Raw genomic sequence first — 24,566 nt, forward strand, 5'->3', positions numbered from 1 at the left:
TATATAGTACTCTGACATCTTAGTGATGGACAACAGAGATGCCCAGCTCTTTACTCTCTTCCCTTTTTTATCATGTGATTGCAGGAGTACAGCTATTGATTATCTCCTGGGACAATCCTCTGGAAGACCTGTCTTGCTTCCTTATAAATTTGCCAAATGATCAAAGGGAGCTGATCTGATGGATAATAGTAGTCACTTTTTACAACTATGAGTGACAATTCTCCCACAAAGAACTGCTTAACTACTCTAATTCATTAATTGGTAATTTGTAATTAATCTTAGCCCTCTCTTTAGAGGAATGAATGCTATACTTGGAATCAGGAAACCTGGGATTGAGTTCCACCAGGGATACTTGCTAGCTATATGACTGTTTGAGCTCTTTGAACACAATTTCTCCATCCACCAACTGAGAATGGTAATAATCATACTGCCCACTCCACAGACTGGTTGTGAATATGGAAGCATTCAGTAAACAAAAATGCTACAGCAAGGTTGGTATTTACAAAATCATAGAATTTTAGAAGTGAAATGAACTTCAGAACCATCTATTCCAGTATCACTGTTTTAGAGATAAGGAATAAAGAGGGGAAGTTACTTGTCTTTTGGAGGTAATACAGCTAATAAATAGTAGAGCCAGGATTCAAAACCCAGGTCTTCTGATTCTAAATCCAACATTCTTTCCATTGCCCTTTAAGTTTTGGGTTCAAGCCATAATCTCTGGTCTTAGTTGGGCTTTTTTAGTATTTTAAAGTCGTCATGGCCCATTGGCCTGGATTTTAGATCCCAAGATTCCAAGCCTATTGTTAGTAGCGTGCCCCCTCTACACTACCCATATTGCTTATGTCAACATGCATTCTGTGGGGCAGAAAGTCCATAGAAACAGTGTTATTAAGAAAAAAAATTCTTCCAACCCTATAAACATAGTAATTCTTACTATGTAATTACAATGATGATTGGAGATGATAGGACAAAACTAATACCATTCTCAGGAACATATGCCAAGATCCCCTTCTTTTCCAAGACTGGAGCTCTCAGATTCAAGTTTAAGGAGTCATAAATCAGGTAATAGTAGGCCTTGAAAAATTTAGGGTCATGCAGTTTAAGTCAATTAAAATACCTCTTATGTGCTAGTCAACAGCATAATCACGGGGGGGGGGGTACAAAAATAAAATAAATATCCCTTGACTTCAGGGAGCTTACATTCTAATGGAATATAAGTAATTGTAGGTACATTTGCCTCAGCCTCAGGAAGGTGTTAATTTTTGGAATAGAACAGAAGGGCCTCAGTGTTGACAGTAACTATTCAAGAAAGTGGTAAAAAGTTTTGTAAAAGCCTGTGACTGAACTAGCTTAAGAATGAGAAAGATTCATAGGACACTTTCTTACTCCAGTTTTTTGGAGGCAATACCAATACAGACAAAGCTTCCATTTTATTGTTGGCAAACAAATGTCTAAGCAGGCAAGTAAGGGCTTTTTGCCTCATCTGGGTCTGTCAGGGTCCAGCTAGGGAATCTCAGTTCCTAAAAGATCAACGGCATTATTCTAGGTCCATATGTCACTTATTATTAGAAATAAATACTTGCTAATTAGGAATATGAATTAAGGATGCTTTTCCTTTTCTGGTGCATGAACTAGACATGTCAGTGGAAGATGAGCCAAATGCCTTGCCTTCCTTCCCTTTGCTAAGATGTTTTTTCCCAAAATATCCCTTAGGAAGTTCTTTCAACGGACTGTTTAGCCAAGAAGAAATGTGTGACAGGGAAGAAAAAGTCTATGACCTTTGGGGCTTGAGTCAGAGTAACCAAAACACATAGTTTGGCTTGAATTACAAACGACCATGGAAACTCTTGGCCTTTCCTCTTCGGAACAAGTCTCTCCTGGTCTCTTTCTCTTTGCTGATGACTTTATTCCAGTCTCCAGCAGATCAGGCTATATTAGGACAAGGGCTGGTGTTTGAAGAGAGCTGCCTGAATAAGAGATCCCATTCATAGTGGTTTACATACTTGATGTACTTTGTTGTTGGAAGGGATTGTTGTTTTTGTTGCTGTTGTGGACCATGACATCAGGAAGGTGATGCCATGACTTACAAGTGAATTGGATTTAAGTGAGGGCTGGGCAAAGTCATCAGCCTCATTCTCTCCTCCAACATCACTTGGGTCTAGTGGCAAGATTATATGTGTGTGTGTGTGTGGAGAGAGAGAGAGAGAGAGAGAGAGAGAGAGAGAGAGAGAGAGAGAGAGAGAGAGAGAGAGAGAGAGAGAGAGAGAGAGAGAGAGATCAGGACTGTGGGAGATGGGCCTAGATACAGTGACCTTTTTAATTAAAGATCTTTCCTAGGTCTTACTCTGACTGAGGCAAAGCCCATTCAGTGACTAAGGCTAGATAATAAATGAGGTCAAAAAAAGGCTCTTTTACCTAGTCCAAAAAAAAACCCCAACAATCTGGGAAAGGAAGACCCTAAGGATTTCTGGCCAAAACAGAAAAAATTGCTATTTATACTCATTCGGAGCCATCAGGACCCAAACTATAATGAAGGGAGGCTTGGGCTGGGACTTACTGTTGGCCAGTCAATGAGAGCCAGAGCGATTTATTTGGAGAATACAAGAGGTGGAGGTGGGTGGTGTTTTGTTGGTTGTTTTTACAAATGTTTAAATAGGTATTTGTGCTACCTTCTTGCAAATACACTTCATTTTTTTTTAAATGGCAAAAAAGAGACACTTCTTAGCACTGCTGAAGCTTAAGGCCTATTAGTTCAATGCACTGGAAGCTGTAAACACTAAGTAGATGTTAAACCACCTTTTCATGTCTATAGGTTTTAGAGGAGTGAGGTCAGCTAGAACTCTCACTTTCTACCTCTTTCCATCTCTAATGGCCATTGCTGGCTTTCTCATAGGCCCTAATTTTATACATTCTACTCCCAGATGGCTGCTCCACTGATCAGATATCAACTTGCCTTGATGAATTTAGCAAGAAAGAGGCACCATCAGTATTTCTTTATGTCTTGATTTGTTCATCCTGCACACTGAAAGGATACATCCTACAAGACAACAGATCAAACTTCTTCTCTACACATTAGCTCAGGTTTCCCATATGTTGCCACAAAATGGTAGGTATATTTAATATTTGATATTTTTCTTTTCTAGTATTTTCTGGTACTTAACCAGATAACATCTAGACCTAATTAAACTAAAGGACCCTGCTACTGTGAGAAGGCTCCTCTCTTGGGAGTTCTTCACATAGATCCTTCTGGTTAATTTAGTACCATTCTTTTTTTTGCCAGGACAGAATTTTGTATTTTATGCTCAGATAAACTAAGGCATTCCAACCACTTTTTGTTAGTTTTCTAGGATGGAAGGACCTCACTGCAAACCTTATATTTTCCACAGTGTAGCAAAAAGGGGAAAGGGAATTAACTACAATAAGAACTCACTATATAGTGGTTTCCTCACAACAACCCTGTGAGGTAGGTCTTATATAGATAGTGTAAATATTATTATCCCCATTATCCACAGAAAGTCAGAAAGGGAAACACATTTTCCAATGCTCATACAATGCTAGGATCTTAACCCAGATCTTTCTTTGCACTACACTAACACATAAACCCTAACTCTATCTAGAATCATAGACTATTAGAGCTAAAAGGGATCTTCAACAGATTATCTCATTTTACAGATGAGGGAACCTGAACCCAGAGAGGAGGAGATGACTTGCCCAAGGTCACACAAATCGATTAGTGGTAGAACTGGGACTAGACCCCAGGTCTCCCAGCTTCTGGTCTAGTGCTCTGCCACAATGTGTTGGATATTTGTAAGTAGGGTGGGAGCTGGTGAGAACTACCATCTGAGCATTCTAAATGAAAGATTCAAAAGCATAGGCACAGAGCCCATGAGCAGAACAGTCCATTAATGGTGTGGAAAGAGGATGGAGCAGACCTCACAGGTTGTTGTTCTGACCATCTTCTGGGTCTTTGGTTTGTGCCAGCTTCTCATTATGTTCCCTTCTTACCCTTAAGATAAAAAGAGAAAAAGTTTTTTAAGTCTTGAAAGGGAAAAGAAAATACATGAATGAAAAACAAACTCATGAATGTTTTGAAGGATTAATAGTGCCTTTGCTTTCCTCACCGATGGATGGCAGAGGTGAGAAGCATGACCAGTTGGTAAAAATATTGGTTCTGTGAGAAGCTCTAGCTGAGACATTTCTCAAATTTACTAGACTTTGGCTTTTTTTTTGGAGTGACTTACTTTTCTCTGTTGAAAATAATGAATTCTTTCTGAACTGATTCAAGGTGCTCCTGAAGAAGGCAAGTCTGATCGGTGGAAATAAGAAAAAAGAAAGGTTAGCAGACAGACTCCACAATCAATCATCATATTTCCCAAGTGCTTTGAATGTAAGTCATGAGGCTTAGATTTAGAAGGGCCAGCAGAGATCATCTAACCAACCCCCTTATTTTGCAGAGGAGGAAACAAAACCAGAGGGTCAGTAACTCACCCAAGATCATGTAGGGGGTAAATATCAGCTAGAATATGAATTCAAGAACTCTAATTTGGTCAAAGATGATAAATTCAGGAAGTATTTATGGGGAAAAGATAATAGACACCTATGATACCTACCTCTGCAGCCTCTATGTCCTCAGAAACAGGAAGACTTGGGTTCAGATACCACCTCTGACAATGGACAAATCACTTAAACCCTCAGGGATCTAGTCAACCCTTAGCAGTCGTAGGGAAGGTACCAACCTGTACTGGTAGAGGAGCTTCCTCATCTGAGAATTTCTCTATCAATAAAGTCACAGGTCTAGTCCCTGTCCCTATTTATAAAAATAGAAAGGTGGAAAAAATCTTAAAGATTACTTTGTCCCCTGTCTGCAAAGGAGAGTACCATCTGTATCCAGATAAGGAGCTGTGGAGTTTGAACAAAGTGCAAGGACTATTCCCTTTAATTTAGAAAAAAAAACCAGATATCTTATTGTCTGATCTTGTTACCTCTTAGGCTTCTCTTCTTTAAGGATATGATTTCTCTCTCATCACACCCAATTTGGATCAAGGTACAACATGGAAACAAAGTAAAGACTGACAGAGTGCTTTCCGTGGGGGGTGGGGTGGGGGGAGGGAAGCAATATTGGGGGGAAAATTGTAAAACTCAAATAAAATCTTTAATAAAAATAAATTTAAAAAAAGATTACTTTGTCCCAAATCCTCACTTGTCAGAAGAAACTGAGTTCAGAGAGGAAACTGACTTTCCTCCCAGTCTCATAAATAATTAATAAGTGGTAGATTTATACACAGGACCTCTGCGCATTTTTCACTATTCCACACTGCCTATTCCTTAGCCCGAAATCATGACCACATCTATTTAAATATTAAATTTTCCAGGAGAACTTGAATTATGTTTTTTTTTGAATAGACGATTTGAGTAGCATCCAACTTTGTGAGATCCTGGCCCTACCCTCCCTTGTCCCTTCCATAGCCCCCAAGAGAAAGCCTAGAAGCGGCTAGGCAGCTATATCAAAGAGAAGTAACCAAGATCCTAGCAGAGGGTAGAAATTAGCATTATATAGCCTCCTATCTGGCAAAGAAAAGGGAAGCAATACTCTTCACAACCTCTCTAGTTTGAGTTGCAAAGATTTGTTTAGGTGGTGGTTTAACCTGGTCAGCAATGGGCTTCAGTAAAGTGACCATCAGCTGTTTATCCCAGGATGAAATCAGAAATAATAACTGTCTTGGAGGAAAATGGGTCTGAAATGAGGCCACAAGAGGCAGCATGTGAGGGTCCCTCCTGCAGACCCCCTGCCCACGATGTATTTCCTATCCCATGGTGAAAGGTTCAGACGTTCTACTGAGTGACCTGAACAATCTCTTTCTCCTTCTGGATCACATTTAATTCTGTCTGACTGTTCACTCCAGCCAGTGTGACAATTATTCATCAGGGACTCTTAAGTGTACTTTGGCTCCAGTGAACAGCTATTAACTCTGTCTGACTGTGTTGCTGTTATAAAGGACCTGTTTGAAAGAACTTAACCTTGAGAAGTGGTCAACAAACACAGGACCCAGGAGGAATGAGAGTCCCAGAGCAAAAAAATATTTACCAGAAAAGTTTTCCCTAAATTACTTTTGGGGACTCAAGTTATCCCTCAGAGAGTGATTGGTTGAGAAGTTATCCTTTGCTAACTTCTTATTCTTTAAAAATATATATTGAGATCTTTTATTTTTATATGACCTTCATTTTTGAATATGTTTCTCTTCTCTTTTCTACACAGGATTATAAATGTAGCATCTTTTCCAAGAAGGAATAAAAATGAAGGGAAAAAAGCTATTCAGCAAAACGAACCAAAACTCCAACTGAGTCTGATAATATATGTGATGGCATACATCCTTAGACCTCTACCTTTGTCAAGGGAGGGAAGTCCATTGCCTCCTCTCTTTAAGTGGGTAAGGTTTGGTCATCATGATTACCCAACTCAATCTCTTATCTGATTCTTAGCAACAGGCCCAAAAGCCTATTAGAGCATCCACTGACTTTCCTGTCAGAATGAAACTAAAAGAGAAATTCTAGAGACAAAAAACTATACTCACTAGATTCCAAAATGTGATTTAGTTAAAAGACAGGTGGGCTGTGGGGATTACACTGAGCAGAGAAGGGAGAAGCAACAAAGAAAGATTCTTAGAGTTATTATAAGTCTTTTTAAGATGAGTATTAAGAAGAAGAGGAAGGGTGAATACAGTTAAGAAAGAGATCTGTCAGACTTTACACAAAACAAAAAAGGGAGGAAACATGAAAAGTAGCCTGATGTAGTGGAAATAGTAGTACTAGACTTGGGGTCAGATCCTGCTTGCTACTTATTACTCATGTGATTTTGGGCAAATCACTTCTCTGTTTCTCAGTTTTCTGATCTATAGACAAAGGCAACTAAGATGGCACAGTGAAGGGAGAACCAGACTAGGTGGTGCAGTGGATAGACCACCAGCCCTGGAGTCAGGAAGACTTGAGTTCAAATCTGACCTCAGACACTTACTTGCCCTGGGGAAGTCATTTAACCTCTCTCTGCTTCAGTTTTCAAAATGGGGATAATAATACACTTACCTTTCAGAGTTGTGTGAATCAAATAGGTAATATCTATAAAGTACTTAGCACAGTGCCTAATAAATGTTTCTTTTCTTCCTATAAAGTAGAGAGGGAGGGGAGTGGGAAAGGAGAGTAGAAAGACTTCTAAGGTCCCTTTAAGCTCTACATCCAGGATATTAGGGGAAAAAAAAGGAAATAAAATTTAAAATTTAAAAGATCCGATGAGAGTAAAAGGAAGAATGTGGTTGAAGAAATTACTAAATTACCAATCAAGCCAGGGAATAACGATTTGGTACCTGGAAATGAAGAGGAACTGGGATATATTAAATGAAGTTTTTATCAATCTGGTGATATCTAGACTGTGTGGAAAGATAAATTCTTTTGGAGGCAAAAGACCTGGATTCAAGTCCCAACTTTGCCATTTACTACTTCTCTGACTTTGAATAAGTGATTTAACCTCCTTGGGCCTCAGTCTCCTCATTTGTAAAATGGAGGGGCTGTTGGATGAAATAATTTCTGTGGATCCTTCTAAGTCTAAATCCATTTCTGTGATCTAAATTTCAGAAAGAAATTATATGGAGGTGAGGGAGATGACATGATTTGGAACAGAGGACAAAGGGTTTGAATTGTTGTCTTCCTATGAATTTTTTAAAGTATGAATTTTTAATTTCTTAAAATTTTTTAAAATAATTGCAGCTTGGATGAACCTCATTGGCTATGATACTGCCACTGTGCAAAGTTTAAATGTGAATTTTTTTAAAATAATCAAAGTTGGGGGTAGCTAGGTGGCGCAGTGGATAAAGCACCAGCCCTGGAGTCAGGAGTACCTGGGTTCAAATCTGGCCTCAGACACTTAATAATTACCTAGCTGTGTGGCCTTGGGCAAGACACTTAACCCCATTTGCCTTGCAAAAACCTTAAAAAATTATAATCAATGTCTAGAGAGAAGCAAATTATGATCGGAAAGACATGATAAAGCCATTTGCAGTGTAAGTCGGGATAGAGGATGGAAGGGGGAAAGACTTCTGTTAGAGAACAAAATTTATTTTAAATTAATTTTTAATTTATTTTAATTACTATACACTGAAACCCTATACAATCTAAAGATGTGCAGTAGAAGAAACCCAGGGGTTATTGCATAAGGATAGTAATAATTCACATGTATCCAGTTCTTTGCTAATGTAAGACATTATGTATATGTGGATTATTGTTAACAATTTCAGCTAGTGTGTTTTTAAACTTATTAAACTTATGAGATCTCTTGTATTTGATTTGGGGTCACTGATCATTTCCTTCAAATATCTTTTTTTGTCTAAAGTGCAGATTCTCCACTTCATATACACATTTCAAAGCAGATGGGGAATCTCAGTGGAGGGGAAGAAGATGCTTCCAAGGCCTTCACTTAACAAGTATTTGTCTAGTCTCTGCAGACCCCTGGGATCCTTGTGTTCAGTGGAGAATACAAAGATAGACTAGAAGACATAGTCTTTGCCATCAAGAAACTTGGAGAGACAAATATAAAAGAGAGTTAAGTGACAACTCAAGGCAGTGTGGGATTATAGGTTATGGGGATAGCAAGACCTTAAAATATGTTTTCTAAAAAATCCACTTTGTGTGAATACTATAAAATATTCAAACTGCTCCAACAGTTCATAAAGGTGGCTGACCTTAGAGATTTTTTTCATATATACACACAAGAAGGTGGGGTGAGGGCATTTTTCCTTAATGAGGACACCTATTGATTGAAAAGTCTTTTCTTTTTAACAGAAGAATTTAGTCAAAGATACTTCTTTAATTTACTAAAATGAAGCCTTTTGTGCAATAGGGAATCTTTGATGTTGATAGCTTGATGCAGTAGAGAAAATATTTCAGGTTTTCTTGTATATAGCTTAATTGGACTTAGTTGTTTGAATGTTCAGTTGTCAACTCCTTGAGAGTAAGAGCTGTCTTTTGCCCAATGCATGGCATAGTACCTGCACAAAGCTGGTGCTTAATAAATTCACTGAATGATTGACTTAAATCAGAAGAGACCTGAGTTTGATTTTCTACCTCTGAAATTACTAACTTGGATAACCTTGGGTAGTCATCTCTGAGCCTTAGTATCTCCATTCAAGGGAAATGAGGTGTCTCAGTGGATGGAACATTGGGCTTGTAATCAGGAACTCACCTTTATGAAAGTTCAAATTCTGCCTCAAACCAGCTGTGGGACCCTGGGCAAGTCACTAGGCTGTTTGCCTCAGTTTCCTCATCTGTAAAATGAACTGGAGAAGGAAATAGCAAACCACTCTAATATCTTTACCAAAACAACCCAAAATGGGGTCATGTGCAGTCAACACAACTGAAACAACTCAACAGCAAAAATCCCCATCAAAGGAATGAGGATTAGGGTAGTTATTCTAGTATCTTTGTCAAGAAGACCCCAAATGGGGTCACAAAGAGTTGGACATGACTGAAATTACTCAACAACAAAGATTCCCATCAGAGAAATGAAGAGCAGGGTAACCTGTGGTTTCTACCTTGGGTGGGGAGAGTTATTGTGAGAATCAAATGAAGTATATATATGTAAAGTATTTTGTAAATCATAAACATTCTATTTAAAATAAGCTATATTGCCATTATAGAAAGAATATTAGATCTGCCATTTGCTAACTGAGTGATTTTAGGCAATCATTTTCTGGGCCTTTTTTTGGCCTCTAAAATAAAGGTGCTGATGAAAATGACCTGATGGTCCTTTCTACTCTGACATTCTGTAATTCTATTATGACTAATAGTTCCCTTCACTTCAAGGTTTGCCAAGCACTTCCCATAGCATCTTATTTGAACCTTGTGGCAACCCTTTAAGATATGAATTTACATTTTATAGACTAGGAAATTGAAATCAGAAAAATTATGAGACTTACTCAATTTGAATGAAAAAGAATCATGGTGAGAGTGCCTATTATAATTCTGTTGAGGGGGACTGGAGGGAGCAGGGAGAAGGTAAACTATTCTAGCATAGTAAAAGTTCCTTAGGCTGGGATTCTTTCTCCTGTAGCTGAGAACAAAGGTTCAAAGGTTGGGTATCAGGAGACAGCTGAATGCCACTAAAATGTTCACGCTTGGGTTGCTGGCCTCCTTTTCACATTCATGGCTTAAATCTGAACTCTCCTGTTAACTGTTGGGGTTTTTGAAAAAATCCTTAAGTAGTGGAGAATGCAGCCAGAGCTCATCACAGGGAGTTTTAATCCTTCCCATGTGAAGCTGGTGGCTAAAGACAAACCCTGAGATTTTTGATTCAGATTTTCAGTTCAGTTCCAGGAAAATGGCCCCATTAACTGTAGAAAATAACATAGGATAGAGCAAATCCTGGCTTTTTGACCTTGGCATATGTCTATTTGCTTTGGTTATTGTCCTTCATTTTTGAAGACAATCAAAATGATATCACTATGTTAGAGTCAAATTACAGTGTATGCAGCTGTGGCTGATCAGACCAATACAAGCTTGGAAGTCTCTACCACAGGTTGGGTACAAATATTCCAAGGGAACATCTGGGGTGGATTCTCTAAATTTCTGCATCTCCCTTTTCTTTTGAGATGCTTCAAATCTGCTTTGCTCATAGAGCATGGCACCTTTTCTGATGATGGCATGTCATGCTAGGAGATCCTGGACCACTGTTTATCATGTCATGCAATCGTTTTTATTTTTAGGTTGGGTTTTTTTTTTTTTGCAAGGCAATGGGGTTAAGTGGCTTGCCCAAGGCCACACAGCTAGGTAATTATTAAGTGTCTGAGGCCAGATTTGAACTCAGGTACTCATGATTCCAGGGCCGGTGCTCTATCCACTGCACCACCTAGCCACCTCATGTCATGCAATCTTAAGAGAGATCTTGTATCACCTTTTCTGACCACTATAGGAACACTTAATTGCCTTGTGAGAGTTCTTCATAAAATAGTTTTTTAGGTAAGCATACATTTGACAGAGCTAGCTCAGGCTACAAAGTAAAGGTGTGAGAGAGAAGAGGTATTAGATTGCCAAACTGAAGGACTACCCAGCCATTGTACTGAATGACTTCCATGCAAATTATCTTAGGAAGATTTTGAAGAGCAACTGGTAGGATAAGGTACCAAATATTGAAGCCCTTTCTCAAACTAAACTGGCAAGGCAAACACTATGGATTTCCTATATTTGATAGTTGGCTCCCTCTCCCAGCTTTCCACCAACATTCATTTTTATTTAGGACAGCACAGAGGCTGATTGAACAAGACCTCTTTACAATCTTTAAAATTTACTGAAGAGCCAAAGAGCTTTCATTGTAAGTGGGTATGGGCTAGTATCGGTTTAACAATTACTTCTCCACTCATACATTTAAACCTGATCTGCACTATTTATTTGTTTATTTGTTTATTTATTTATTCATTCTGCTATTCATTCATTCATTCATTCATTCATTCATTTATTTATTTATTTTTGCAAGGCAATGGGATTAAGTGACTTGCCCAAGGTCACACAGCTAGGTAATTATTAAGTGTCTGAGGCTGGATTTGAACTCAGGTACTCCTGACTCTAGGGCCGGTGCTCTATCCACTGTACCACCTAGCTGGCCCTTATCTGTATTATTAACATTTTTTCAATCACTTTCTTGAGTCTAGACAATCAATATAAAAATAGATCAAATCATTTATAGCATTTTTCAATTTCCAGGATGTAAATGCCCAATGAACATTTAACAATCTGTTTCCCAGCTAGTTTGAGCTGACTCTAGTAACCCAGGGGTGAGTCTCTGTGTTATGAAGTCAAATGAGGTATTGTGAGGGTCAAATGAGACATCAGAAACAAAAGCATTTTAAAAATCTAAAGCACTATACAGTTTTAAGGGATTATTTCTAATTTCTTTCTTCTTGTTATTTCTGTTATTTCTTATCATGGAGCTTTTGCAGGGCTTTTGTATCATTCAGAAGTTATGTTTTATATGTCTGTCTTATTTATTCCTTAAACCTTGTGCTTTTCAAGGGTAGGCACTGTGTCATCTCAACTGAACAATATGATTTTTTTATTTAAGTGCCTTAGGCTCTATGAAAAGCATGGTGCTAGACTCTAGGAATGCAAAGGCAAAAATAAAACTCCTTGTCTGTCCTTCAGGAGTTTACATTTCCCTGAGGAGACTGCTGATATGCAAACATAAGTAAATAAAATTTAATCTGAGACAGGAGACTGGGGTAAATCAAGACAAGCTCTGGGAAGGAGTTGATATTTGAGTTGAGCCTTGAAGAAAGATAAAAATTTTGGGAGGTCAAGATAGGGAGGGAATCCATTTCTAGTGCAGGGAACAGAAGTGGGTGATGGAATGACAAGTTTCAGGAATAGCTGCTAAAGAGAGCAATAGGAAATAAGTCTAGAAAGGTAGTTTGGAGCCAGATTGTAGAGGATGTTAAAAGCCAGGCAAGAGAAATTGCATTTTGACCTAGAAAAGAGTATGGTACCATTGAAGGTTTATGAGGAGGGTAGTGATTTGGTTAGACTAGTGCCTTAGAAAGATAATGTAACTGGGCAGCTAGGTGGCACAGTGGATAGAATACTACATGACTCAAGTTCAAATCCAGCCACTTTTCTAGCCATCTGACCTTGGGCAAATCCCTTAACTTCTGTTTGCCTCAATTTCCTTATCTCAAAATACCTAGCTTCCAGAGTTGTAAAGAACAATGAGATAATAATTGAAAAATGCTTAGTCTAATGTTTATCACACAGCAAACACTATATAAATTTAATTATTATTGTTATGTTGGCAGCCATGTGGAGGATGGATTGGAGAGGGGAGAGGCAGGAAAGCAAGGAAAGTAATTAAGAGACTACCAAAATGACAAAATAAGTCAGGTAAAAAATGCTGAAGGCCTGAGTAGGGAGGAAGAAATAGATGGAGACAGTTTGAGGGAAGAAGAATTGAAAATATTTGGCAATTCTTCAGATATGGGGCATTGAGAGAGAAGGAAGAAACAAAACTGATTCTGAGGTTGTGAACCTTAGTGAGTAGGAAAATGGTAGTACCTTCTATAAAAATAGGGAAGTTTGGAAGAATACCAAGTTTAGTTGGGGGCAGGGGGGAAATTCCATTTTGGACATACTGAATTCAAAATGCCATTGGGACATCTAGGTGAATATGTCCAACAGAGATTTTTTGATGCAAGACTAGAATTCAAAAGAGAGATACTGGATATATAGATTTAGGTGTCACCCATAAGAAACTGATACTCAAACCCACAGGAATAGATGAGATCATAGAGAAGGAATGTGAAGAGAAAGAAGAGGTCTCAGAATAGAGCTTTGAAATTTTCCATCATGACAAACCAGGTAGAAGGGGAAAATGAAAAAAAAAAAGAACAATATCACAAAAATCAGGGGGAGAGAAAGTTTTAAGGAAAAGAGGTAGACAAGGACAAAAATTATAGAGAAGTCAAATGGGTTAAAAAAAGAACACTAGCTGTAAACTCATCCAACCTTTCTGGAGAGCAATTTGGAACTACATCCAAAGGGCAACAAAAATGTGCATACCCTTTGATCCAGCAATACCACTATTGGGTCTATACCCTGAAGAGATGATGAAAAAGGGTAAAAGCATCACTTGTACAAAAATATTCATGGCAGCCCTGTTTGTGGTGGCAAAGAATTGGAAATCAAGTAAATATCCTTCAAATGGGGAATGGTTTAGCAAACTGTGGTATATGTATGTCATGGAACACTATTGTTCTATTAGAAACCAGGAGGGATGGGATTTCATGGAAGCCTGGAGGGATTTGCATGAACTGATGCTGAGTGAGATGAGCAGAACCAGAAAAACACTGTATACTCTAAGAGCAACAAGGGGGTGGAGTTTGAACAAAGACCAAGGACTACTACCTTTAATTTAGGGGGAAAAAAACCCTGATATCTTATTGTCTGATCTTGCTATCTCTTATACTTTATTTTTCTTCCTTAAGGATATGATTTCTCTCTCATCACATTCAATTTGGAACAATATACACCATGGAAACAATGTAAAGACTGGCAAATTGCCTCCTGTGGGGGGGTGGAGGGAGGGAAGTAAGATTAGGGGGGGAAAAATTGTAACACTCAAAATAAATAAAATCTTTATAATTAAAAAAACCACTGAATTTAACATTGAAAAGTTAGTTCATTTCTTACACATATATCACAGTAAACTCCCAATGGATACATAACCTAAACATAAGAGATCAAATCATCTGATTATGAAGGAAAGGAACTACATCTCACAACTATGGATGAGTGAGAATTTATAACAAAACAAGGGATATAGATGATCATAAAAAAATATGGACAGTTTGTATTACATAAAATAAAAAAACCCATTTGTACAAGTAATATAGTCAGAATTAGAAAGGAAACAAATAATTGAAGGAAAAAAAATCTTTGTATGGATTAGCTTTGACACAGAGCGAAAGACCATATCTTGCTTGGAGATTGGAACAAAAGACTACAGAATGGGGAATGATGAGAGGGATGTAAAGGTGTGAAACAATGGAGAAGGACCTCACAGTGAATTGCCTTGATTTTCCTAACAGAGGCAAAGTCTCTGCTGAGAGGGATGGGAGTAGAAGTGATGTAGGGGATTTGAAAGGAGAAGAGCAGGTTGGGACATACTGCAGGAAGTATGAGAGAGGGTCGATAAAGAAATAAAAGGAATGTCAGACAGCAGGGAGGGCCAAGTTGAAATAAGATAGCATATATTTTTCTTTTTTCAGACTAGCATGGGTTCCTAGCATGAGTTAACCCAAATTAAAATAAAAAAATAATTCTGATTGTTATAAATATTCAAAGTAATTATAAAGGTCATATTAAGGGAGATGATATTCACATTCAGAGGAAGAACTGATAAATAGAAGTATGCATAGGATGATTTTATATATATATATATATATATACACATATTTGTGGCTAAAGGTAGTCATCTCTAGGGTAGGAGAGGGAAAAAAGAAAAATTTATATGATAATTTTATATGTTTATAAGGAATAATAAGTTGTACATAATAGATTTGCAGTTTCATATGAAATCTTTTTTAAAATTCTACTGTTATAGAAATATTTATATTATTCTTTTAATTAAAAATTAAGTAAATAAAAAAATTTGTGTGTTGTGAATACTTTTTTTTCTTCTGGAGATTTAGTTGTTAAATATTTGCTAGCACATCCTTGGGAACAGGCTACCCCAACTTCATTCTTAGCAAAACACAATTTATTGAAATAAAAAATTTGTGACACAAACTATTCCCCTACAGGCAGGGTATTATTGAAGAACATGCTAGGAAATGACTATTCAGAATATCAGCGGGAGCTGAGGATATGGGTGTTCTTTTGCTCACCTGGGAGGAGTCACATTTCCTGGTATCTTTCTCTTTTTTTGCCAGTCGTTTCTTTTTCTTGTGAAGGGGTTTGGACTCTAAAATCATTTCTTCAAGTTCGAAGGTGGGGTCACAGTTTAGTCTCCCTTTCTGTAGAGAACAAAAGAAAAGGTCACCTCCCTAGGTGGTCTCAGCCTTTTATATCATTTGACAAATGGGCCAGATCTAGGGAAGGGATTGAACTAGGTCTCAATGAAATCGACCCAAGACAATCAAGACAGCAGAGTGCCCACTGTATGCTTTACATAATTTATCACCCCTTCTATGGCATAGTGCTTCATTATTCTTTTTGCTTATATTTTATTCTCTCTGTCTTCTAATAAGCTCACCATGGGTAGAAAGGGAAACAAACATCTTTTCTAAATTACATTTTACCTTTCTTGTTTGTGGACTTTTTGGGTCACTATGGGGTTTCATTCCTGGAAGAGTGCTGTGGCACTAATGAAGTGGCCCACACAATGGGTTGGGCTGGTGAAGGGGCAGAACACTTAGGGTTTGAGAGGAAGAGCAATGGATTTGTAATCAGAAGACTTGGAATCAAATTCTGGCTTTTCCTGGTGACTGTGTGCGAATGGGAGCAAGTCATATTACCTCAGTATCAGTGTTGTCCATTGTAAAATTAGAGGGTTGAACTAGATGATCTCTAAGGATCCTTTCAATTCTAAATTCTATGTTACAACTTGACTAGATGAGCACAATGGCTAGAGTACTGAGGCTTGGAATCAGGAAGAACCGAGTTCAAATTTGACTTTCCCGAGCTGTGTGATCCTCAGCAAGTCTTTTTTTTTTTTTTTTTTTTTTTTGGATTTTGCAAGGCAGTGGGGTTAAGTGGCTTGCCCAAGGCCACACAGCTAGGCAATTTTTAAGTGTCTGAGGCCACATTTGAACTCAGGTACTCCTGACTCCAGGGTCGCTGCTCTATTCACTGCACCACCTAGCCGCCCCCTCGGCAAGTCTTTTAACTCTGTTTGCCTCAGTTTCCTCATCTGTAAAATGAGCTGAAGAAGGAAATGGCACATCATTCCAGTATCTTTGCCAAGAAAACCCTCATTATGATCAGATACAGTAGATAGAGCAATTGGAGACAGGACTCAGACACTGAGGACACTAACTAGCTGAGTGATCCTGGGCAAGTCACTTAACCCTGACTACCTCTCATCCAAGGCAGTCTCCAGTCATCCTGATCCATATCTGGCCGCTGGATCCAGATGACTCTGGAGGAGAAAGTGAGGCTAGTGGCTTAGCACAGCATGCCTTCACTCAAATCCACTTCATGTGCATGTCATGGCACCACCTCCCTGAAGTCATGGTCTTCTTTGTGAATGAAGGACAAACATTATACTGCAATTAATTATGTGAAATGTCTGTCCCTCCAAGTAAACTGGCAAGCCCCTTCAAGGACAACAGGGTCCTTTGGTATCCCTGTTTTTAAATCCACAGAGGTCATTGGCATTGAGCTAAGACCAAAGTTTGTACTCAATATATATTTGAATTTCTGAAACCCTTAAACAAGGACTCTATGTGGAGTCAAAGACCCCAAACACTGAACCAGATTAAGGACCTTAAATACTTGCAAAAAATGAATTGTCAGTATGCCTCTAAACACTGCATTGCTATTGATGGGTTAGTGTCCTGCGAGTATTTAAATTACACAGACGAATATATTGAGGCAACATTAAGTGTAGTAGATAGACTATTGAACTTGGAATCTGGAAGTGGAAGGTTCAAATTCTGCTTCTAATACATATTAGCTCTATGACACCAAGGGTCTTCCTCAATCAGATAACATCTCTTTCTTTTTTTAAATTTATTTTATTTTAAAAAATTTCCCCCCAAGCTACATGTAAAAAAGCAAGTTCCAACATTTATTTCCAAAATCTTGAGTTCCAAATTCTCTCCCTTCCACCTACCCCAACTCCCCTCATTGAGAAAGGAAGTTACTTGGTGTAAGTTAAAAAATGTGCAGCCATGAAAAACATTACAATTGTCATGTTATAAAAATAAACATACCCTGCCCCCCAACAATGAAAGAGAAACCTTAAGAAAAATAAAGTGGAAAAAAGTATACTTCAGTCTGTATTCAGATACCATCAGTTCTGTCTTTGGGATGGATAGCATCCTTTTTTTTTTTTTTGGTTTAGTTTTGCAAAGCAATGAGGTAAAGTGACTTGCCCAAGGTCACACAGCTAGGTAATTATTAAGTGTCTGAGGCTGAATTTGAACTCAGGTCTTCTTGATTCCAGGGCCAGTGCTCTATCTACTGCACCACTAGCTGCTCCTGGATAGTATTCTTTATCATAAGTCCACCAGAGAAATTGCTTCAATATTTTTTCCCACATTTGCTCATATAATCTCTTTCTTTCGTATGTCCTTCTTGTCCCTAGGGCTTAGTAAAATATAAAAGTAGTGCTCCCAGTATTCAGATTCTTCTTGTACTGAATCATGGTGAATCCCTCCAATTTTTCAGGCACAATTTCAGTGGTGTGGAATGGTCAGAGGCAAAGGCAACACAGTTGACTTCTGCCCCATAGAGACCCAGTAGGCTGGATTATATAGATCTTTTCAAAGCAAGAAACTTGGAACAGGTGTTGAAATGAACAGTGGGAAGGGGAGGAAGTGGGGGGGGGGGTTGGGTTTCTTTCAGTTGACTTACATTAGGAATAAAAGTTGGAATCAATCTCTTCTGCAGAACTGCATCCCAATTCACATCAGCCAAGTAGGGGCAGTCCTGGACATCTGATAGCTGAGAAAACCTGTGGTCAGGATTTTGTTCAAGCAACTGCCAAGAAAACACAAGAGTTTGTACGATGAAGGAGAGACCACCTTTAATGGACAGTTCCATAATGTCTTCAGACAGCTTTCCCCACAACCCCCACCAGCCTTATTGGAGCAGCTGCCAAGCTATAGAACCAAAAGTTTAGAATTGAAAGAAATATGAAAAATCATCCAGACTGGAGGTTTCAAATACCACTAAGCCTACAACTCTCCCAAGGACAGCCTGAAGCAGATTAAAATGTAATTGGGAAATACTGAACAAAATAAGTGAAAAATACAACAGAACATTTTACAGATAAGGTAACTGATTCTCAGAAGAGGCCTTGCACATGGTCATTCCACTAGTAAGCAGTCTGGCCAATTGTACTTCCACAGCACTTCCTGAGTCTTACAGTTGCACTGCTCTTTCCTACTTCAAATTATTGTATATTTATTTAACTGTTTACATATTGTAATCTCCAATAGGATGTAGGCTCCTTGAGATCAAGGACAATTTTCAATTTTTAAAAGTTTTTAATTTTCATCGCTGTGCTCCCAATGGCTGAAATAGTACTTTACACAGTTTTATTATTATTCAGTTATTTCAGTCATGTCTGACTCTTCATGACCCCATTTGAGGTTTTTTTTTGACAAAGACACTGGAGTGGTTTTCCATTTCTTTCAGCTCATTTTACAGAAGAGGAAACTGAGGCAAACAGAGCTAAGTTCCTTACCCCAGGTCACATGGCTAGGAAATGTCTGAGGACAGATTGGAAGTCAAGAAGATGAGTCTTCCTATTTTTAGGCCTGGCACTCTGTCCACTGTGCCACTTAACTGCCCCTTTCCACTAATTCCACTAATTATTGATATATTAAATAAGCTAGCAAAACACAATAAAGATTGCTATGCTAAAATAACAAGGAAATGGCATAGAAATTAGATATATCAGAATAAATGACACTGTACCCACAACTGACTTTGCTGCCGCTAAAGCCTGCCCTAAACACTTCACTGTAGCATGGAGGGGCCAATGACTTCTCCAAGGTGATATCATCTAGCAGATCCTACAAACCTGAGATAGCTTTGAGTATGGGTCAAAGAATGGACTATATCTGTCATCTGATGAGCAGTCTACTTCATTCTGATGGTGCCCATCACTAGAGAACTGGTCATAAGATGAATGATTCTGACCATAACAATTTATTCAACTGTTAACATAGGCTGAGGGACTGTGAACTGCCTCCTTAGAAGGAACACCTACACATAATAAACTTTGGACTCTTAAAGTACTGAAATAAGTTGGATTTTTGAGATTTTCCTCATGTCCTAGATGATGTAACTTATGGTACTTAATAAATGCTTATTGATTGACTGCTTGATTCCACTCAATGTCTTTATTCAAGAAAGGTCACTTTAGCTGTGTAAAGATAATGCTTACCTTGACCAGGGACTAAGACTTGAGGCTTAGTTGGTGTGTGATAAACAGATATCTCATTCTCTGAATAAAATGGCCTGTCATTTAGTATCCTTGTCTTTGTCTGAGATTGTGCACTAAACGTGTAGATGAATAACACATGGGTGGGTAAGACAAGGATGAGTGGAAAGTGCACAGGATTTGGAATAAGAAGATCTGTGTTTGAATCACAGCTCTGTCACTTATAACCTATGTGACCTTAGGAAACTCACTTAAGCCAACTTGGGGCTCAGTTTCTTCTTCTGAAAAAAATGAAATGATTGGGCCAGAGGGCCTCTAAGGTCCCTAGAGATCTGAAGTAATGATCTTATATGAGCCTTGATATTTAATTTGGTCCCAACTTGATCCTGTTGTAATCTGTTTATCATTTCACTTCAGATTGAGTCATTTCAGTCATGCTTCATGGCACCATTTGGAATTTTCTTGACAAAACTAATGGAGTAGCTTGACATCTCCCCAGGTCATTTTAAACGATGAGAAAACTGAGACAAACAGGGTTAAATGACTAACCCAGGGTCACACAGCTGGTGTGACTTTGGATTTGGACTCAGGAAGATGAATATCCCTGATTTCAGGTGCAGCACTCTATCCACTGTACCACCTTGTTGCCCCAATTACATCATGTATAACACATAGATAAATACAAAATAAACTTCAAGAGGAAGAAAGTGATTATAATTGGGGAAATGGGAAGATGTCATAGAAAAATCCTTTTGTAGGAGATGGCATTTGTGAAGAAAACTAGGAATTCTATATGATTTAGATAAAAAGGGAATGCATTCTAGAAATGAGAGAGAGGTACTTGTGGAAAAACTTAATAATAATAATAATAGCTATCATTTATATAGTTCTCTGTTTGCAAATCATTTTATATATGTTAATTCATTTCATCCTAGCAAAACCATCCCAGGAGGGAGGTATGATTATTAACTCATTTTACCAAGGAGGAAACTGAGGCAGAGAGAAATTATGACTTGCACCAGGTCACAAAGCCAGTAAGCTTCCTGAAGGCAGGTCTAGAAATCAGAAGTCTTTTTTTTTCTATTTTTTTTTACTTTTACTTAAGGTAATGGGTTTAAGTGACTTGCCCGCAATTATTAAGTGTCTGAGGCTGGACTGAACTCAGGTCCTCCTGACCCCAGGACTGATGTTCTATCTACTGCGCCACTTAGCTGCCCCCTAGGAGTCAGAAGTCTTGTTCTCTACCCACTGAATCACTTAGTTGATTGGAAATGAGAGATGGAATATCACAAATGAGGAACAGCTGGAGTGGAGAATACATGAAAAGAGAAAAGTAGAATATGAGTGGAGAGTTAGATTGGAAGGCTTTACATGTCAAGCTGAGGATTTTATATTTTCATCCAACTGGCAATGGATAGCCATTGAAAGCTTTTGAGTTCTACCCAGGGAAATTCAAATATGATCTACCGCCATTTTTTATAGCCCCAAGATTAGTTTTTAAAATAAGATTACATTTTAATATAATGCAATATAACTTTATTTTCATATAAAATAATGTTATAACAATATAAGATTATATTTTTAATATATGACTTTGGGTAAAAATATGAAAAACAATCTTGGCTTGTAGGGCTATACAAAAGCAGTCAGATTTGGTCCATGATAGGTATTATGTCTACCCTTGACAAATTAATGGTTACAAAATGTGTTCTTCATGGGGGTGGCTAGGTAGTGTGGTGGATAGAGCACTGGTCCTAGAGTCAGGAGTACCTGAGTTCAAATCTGACTTCAGACACTTAATAATTACCTAGCTGTGTGGCCTTTGGCAAGCTGCTTAATCCCCCAAATCCCCAAAATGAAAAAAAATCTGTTCTTCACAATCCTAGGAGGTAAGTATTGCAAATATTATGATAACCATTTTATAAATGAGGAAAAGTGAGACTCAGTGACCCCATACTAAGTTACTAAAATTAGGATTTGAACCCAGGATTCCTGACTTTAGGGGTCCTTCTTCTACACTGCATTTTACTAACAAAGGTACCTCATGCAGCTGGCCTGTTTACAATAATTTCAGCCACTAAATATCCTTGGTGGGATTATGTACAAGTGTAAATTTATTTATAACACATTATTCATTCAAGAAGGAAAGATCTATATGAAGAAAAAACTAGGAGAAGCTGCTAAAAGAGATGTGAATAGTTACAGCTGCCTAACATCTGTTAGATCCCTGCAGACTAATTTTTGGCATTTGGGAATCAGTCCTGAAAATATGCTTTCACCCATGGATTCAGGCTGAAAAATAAAAACCTTGACTGTACTAGCCAAGTACTCCTCAACTCCAGACCTCTATCAGGGCCAGATAACTGTCACAAACAAGGTTAGAAAATGTTCTGCAGACCAGACAATAGAGAACTTGAGTTGTCCTATTTGGTCCCTGTTATGAAATACTATTCTTCCTGAATAATAAAAAAAGAAAATGAATGTCTTTTTTCAGGATTAGTCTGATTCTACCAATTTCTTTTTAAAATTCTTCTTATGGTTTTAGTCATATAAATTATTTCCTATTTTTCATATATTACATCTAGATGCTGGCAAATAACTGTTATGTTTATCCTGACCCCTCCCTCCCATTTCAGGGTTTGGAAAGTGGGATTGCTTGGGGATGACGTCTCTAGATAACCAGTCTTTCTATGCTTTCAGACAGTAGCTGTACTTATAAAGATCACTAAGAATTACTGTATTTGGGGCAAATTCAGTTGGAGAAAGGGAACTGAGGATAATCTATCTCTGGTATGGGGACATGGAGTTACAGTACAAAGACAAAGAAAAAAGGCAAAAAGTCAGAGGACTACTGGGAGTTTGAGAAAATATAACCCCCATATGTTTCCTGATAACAAAGTCCAGATAGCCTAATACTAGTCATATACCTGGTTGTGGGAGTTTTACAGATGTGATTTGCTCCCTCACGAAAATGAACTGACTTTAGAAACCAAAGAGAAAGTTAAATTCTGTGAACTCTGAACAAAATGAATCCAACATGCTGGCTAGAGGGGGACATTTTCATGATGTCTCTGATTCTGGAGTCATGGATCTGGGTTCAGAAACTCCTCTAATATGACCTATGTGACTTTGGTAAGATATTTAATTTCCTTGGGTCTCAGTTTCCTTAGGAGCAGCTAGGTGGTACTGTCCTAAAAAAAGCAAAACGTCAGTTCAAATCCTGCCTCTCCACATGTCTCCATGGCTCTGAGCAAATCACTTAATCTCTATTTGCCTCAGCTTTTTCACCTATAAAATAGATATAATAATAGCATCTACTTCTCAGGATCAAATGACACAATATTTGTAAAGTATTTTGTAAAGCTTGAACAACTAAATAAATGCTAGATTATTATTATCATTAATTCTCATTCTTTCCTCATCATTAAAATTAAAGCAATGGATTAGTTGGACTCAGAAGTTTCTCTTAGATTTAGAGCATGGGAGTCCAACCTTTTAGCCCTTCTGGGCCATATCACCCAGCAAAACCCATCAGGTCACATACAGAATTTAATATTTATTTATGACTATAATGTAACCTCTATTACCAATATTATTTTATTATAATAAAATGTAATAATGCCAGATGAAAGGGCTTTGGAGGCTGCATATGACCCATAGACCATAGAATAGACACAATAGAGCCATGATTTTAAGACTATTATCAGGATTACATCAGTAGGAATTAGATTGAAACAATAAATTTATTTCAACAGAACCACCAGAGGGTAGTGTCCAACCTTGTCAGATGAAAATGTTATTGTGAGTAATTGTGCTATGTCTTTTTTTTTCCTAAATCCATTCCTGTGACACTACTCGCTCTGCCTCTCATTTGCCATTTTTCTTACACTACGCCATTTTGAATTGCTAATAATCTTTTTATGTGTACATCTCTTAGCTGTCCCTACCAGCTGATGAGTTCCTATAATGGAATGTAGTTCTTGGTGTCATCTACAATGCTTATCCCAGTTCTGTGAATACAGTAGGAGCTCAATAAATATTTCTTCATTGACTCATTCTCTCCTTAATAAGACTATGTATCTTTAAGGTAAATATCATATGTTATATTTCTTTTGCATATCCCATAGTGCCAGCATATAGTGGGCATTCAATAAATACCTGTTGAATTCAATTTAACAAATGCTTAATTTAACAGATTTTAATTATATGCCTACAATGTTACGATTCTAAAGTTAGAAAGATACAAAATGGCATAGTCTCTGCCCCATAGAGATCACAGTTTAGCAGGTACACTGGTGTCCATGCTCTTCTAGAGTCAGAACATTTCGTTTTGAACCTCAAATTTGCCAGTTTTATAATACATGACCTTAGTTAGGCAAAACACTTTTTCTCTCTAGACCTCATTTTCCTCATTTGTTTGTAATGGAGGATTAGCCACTGAGAAATTCATCAATGAACTTTCATGTATGTTCATAAGCACTGGGCTCAGTGGCTTAGCTGCTCATAAAATGATGAGGCTGGACTGCATGGTCTGTCTTTGATCCACTGAATAGCAGGTTCTCCTGGGTGGCAGAGTGAATAGAATGTGAGGTCGTGAGTTAGGGAGACCTGAGTTCAAATCTGTCTTAGACATTTAGGTGCTGTACACCCCTTGGCAAGTCACGTAACTCTTTGCCTCAGTGTCTTTATCTGTAAAATGAGCTGGATAAAGAAATAGTAAACCACTCTAGCATCTTTGCCAAGAAAACCCCAAATGGGGTCTTGGAGAACCAGATCATCTGGCAAGTTGTTTCCCTTTCTTGGACCATAGTTTTCTTTCTGTAAAATGGGAAGTGTGATAATTTTGTATTATTTAGCAATCAGAGCTATTGTGAAATGCAAATAGCATGAATCTTGTAAGTTTAAGAACTGGAGGTTATAGTAG

The 24,566-nt window shown here is 38.0% G+C and overlaps 1 protein-coding gene and 1 long non-coding RNA gene across 2 annotated transcripts in view; one reads left to right on the top strand and one right to left on the bottom strand.

The window, feature by feature from the left end:
• Nucleotides 1-2,197: 2,197 nt before the first annotated feature.
• The window catches only part of LOC141506160 (serine/threonine-protein kinase 32A-like), a 105,664-nt gene continuing 83,295 nt past the window's right edge, over nt 2,198-24,566 (bottom strand). Inside the window, 4 exon segments of the mRNA XM_074212670.1 lie at nt 2,198-4,006; nt 4,242-4,306; nt 15,414-15,542; nt 18,106-18,231. Of these exon segments, the coding sequence (XP_074068771.1) occupies nt 3,934-4,006; nt 4,242-4,306; nt 15,414-15,542; nt 18,106-18,231 (393 nt within the window). The 3' untranslated portion in view covers nt 2,198-3,933.
• Nucleotides 2,928-6,423, top strand: LOC141506161 (uncharacterized). The gene is made up of 3 exons (XR_012473781.1): nt 2,928-3,106; nt 4,286-4,387; nt 6,257-6,423. It is a non-coding gene; the product is annotated as an uncharacterized LOC141506161 (long non-coding RNA).

This window comes from Macrotis lagotis, chromosome 1, assembly GCF_037893015.1.
Source record: "Macrotis lagotis isolate mMagLag1 chromosome 1, bilby.v1.9.chrom.fasta, whole genome shotgun sequence".
NCBI classification, from domain to species: domain Eukaryota; kingdom Metazoa; phylum Chordata; class Mammalia; order Peramelemorphia; family Peramelidae; genus Macrotis; species Macrotis lagotis.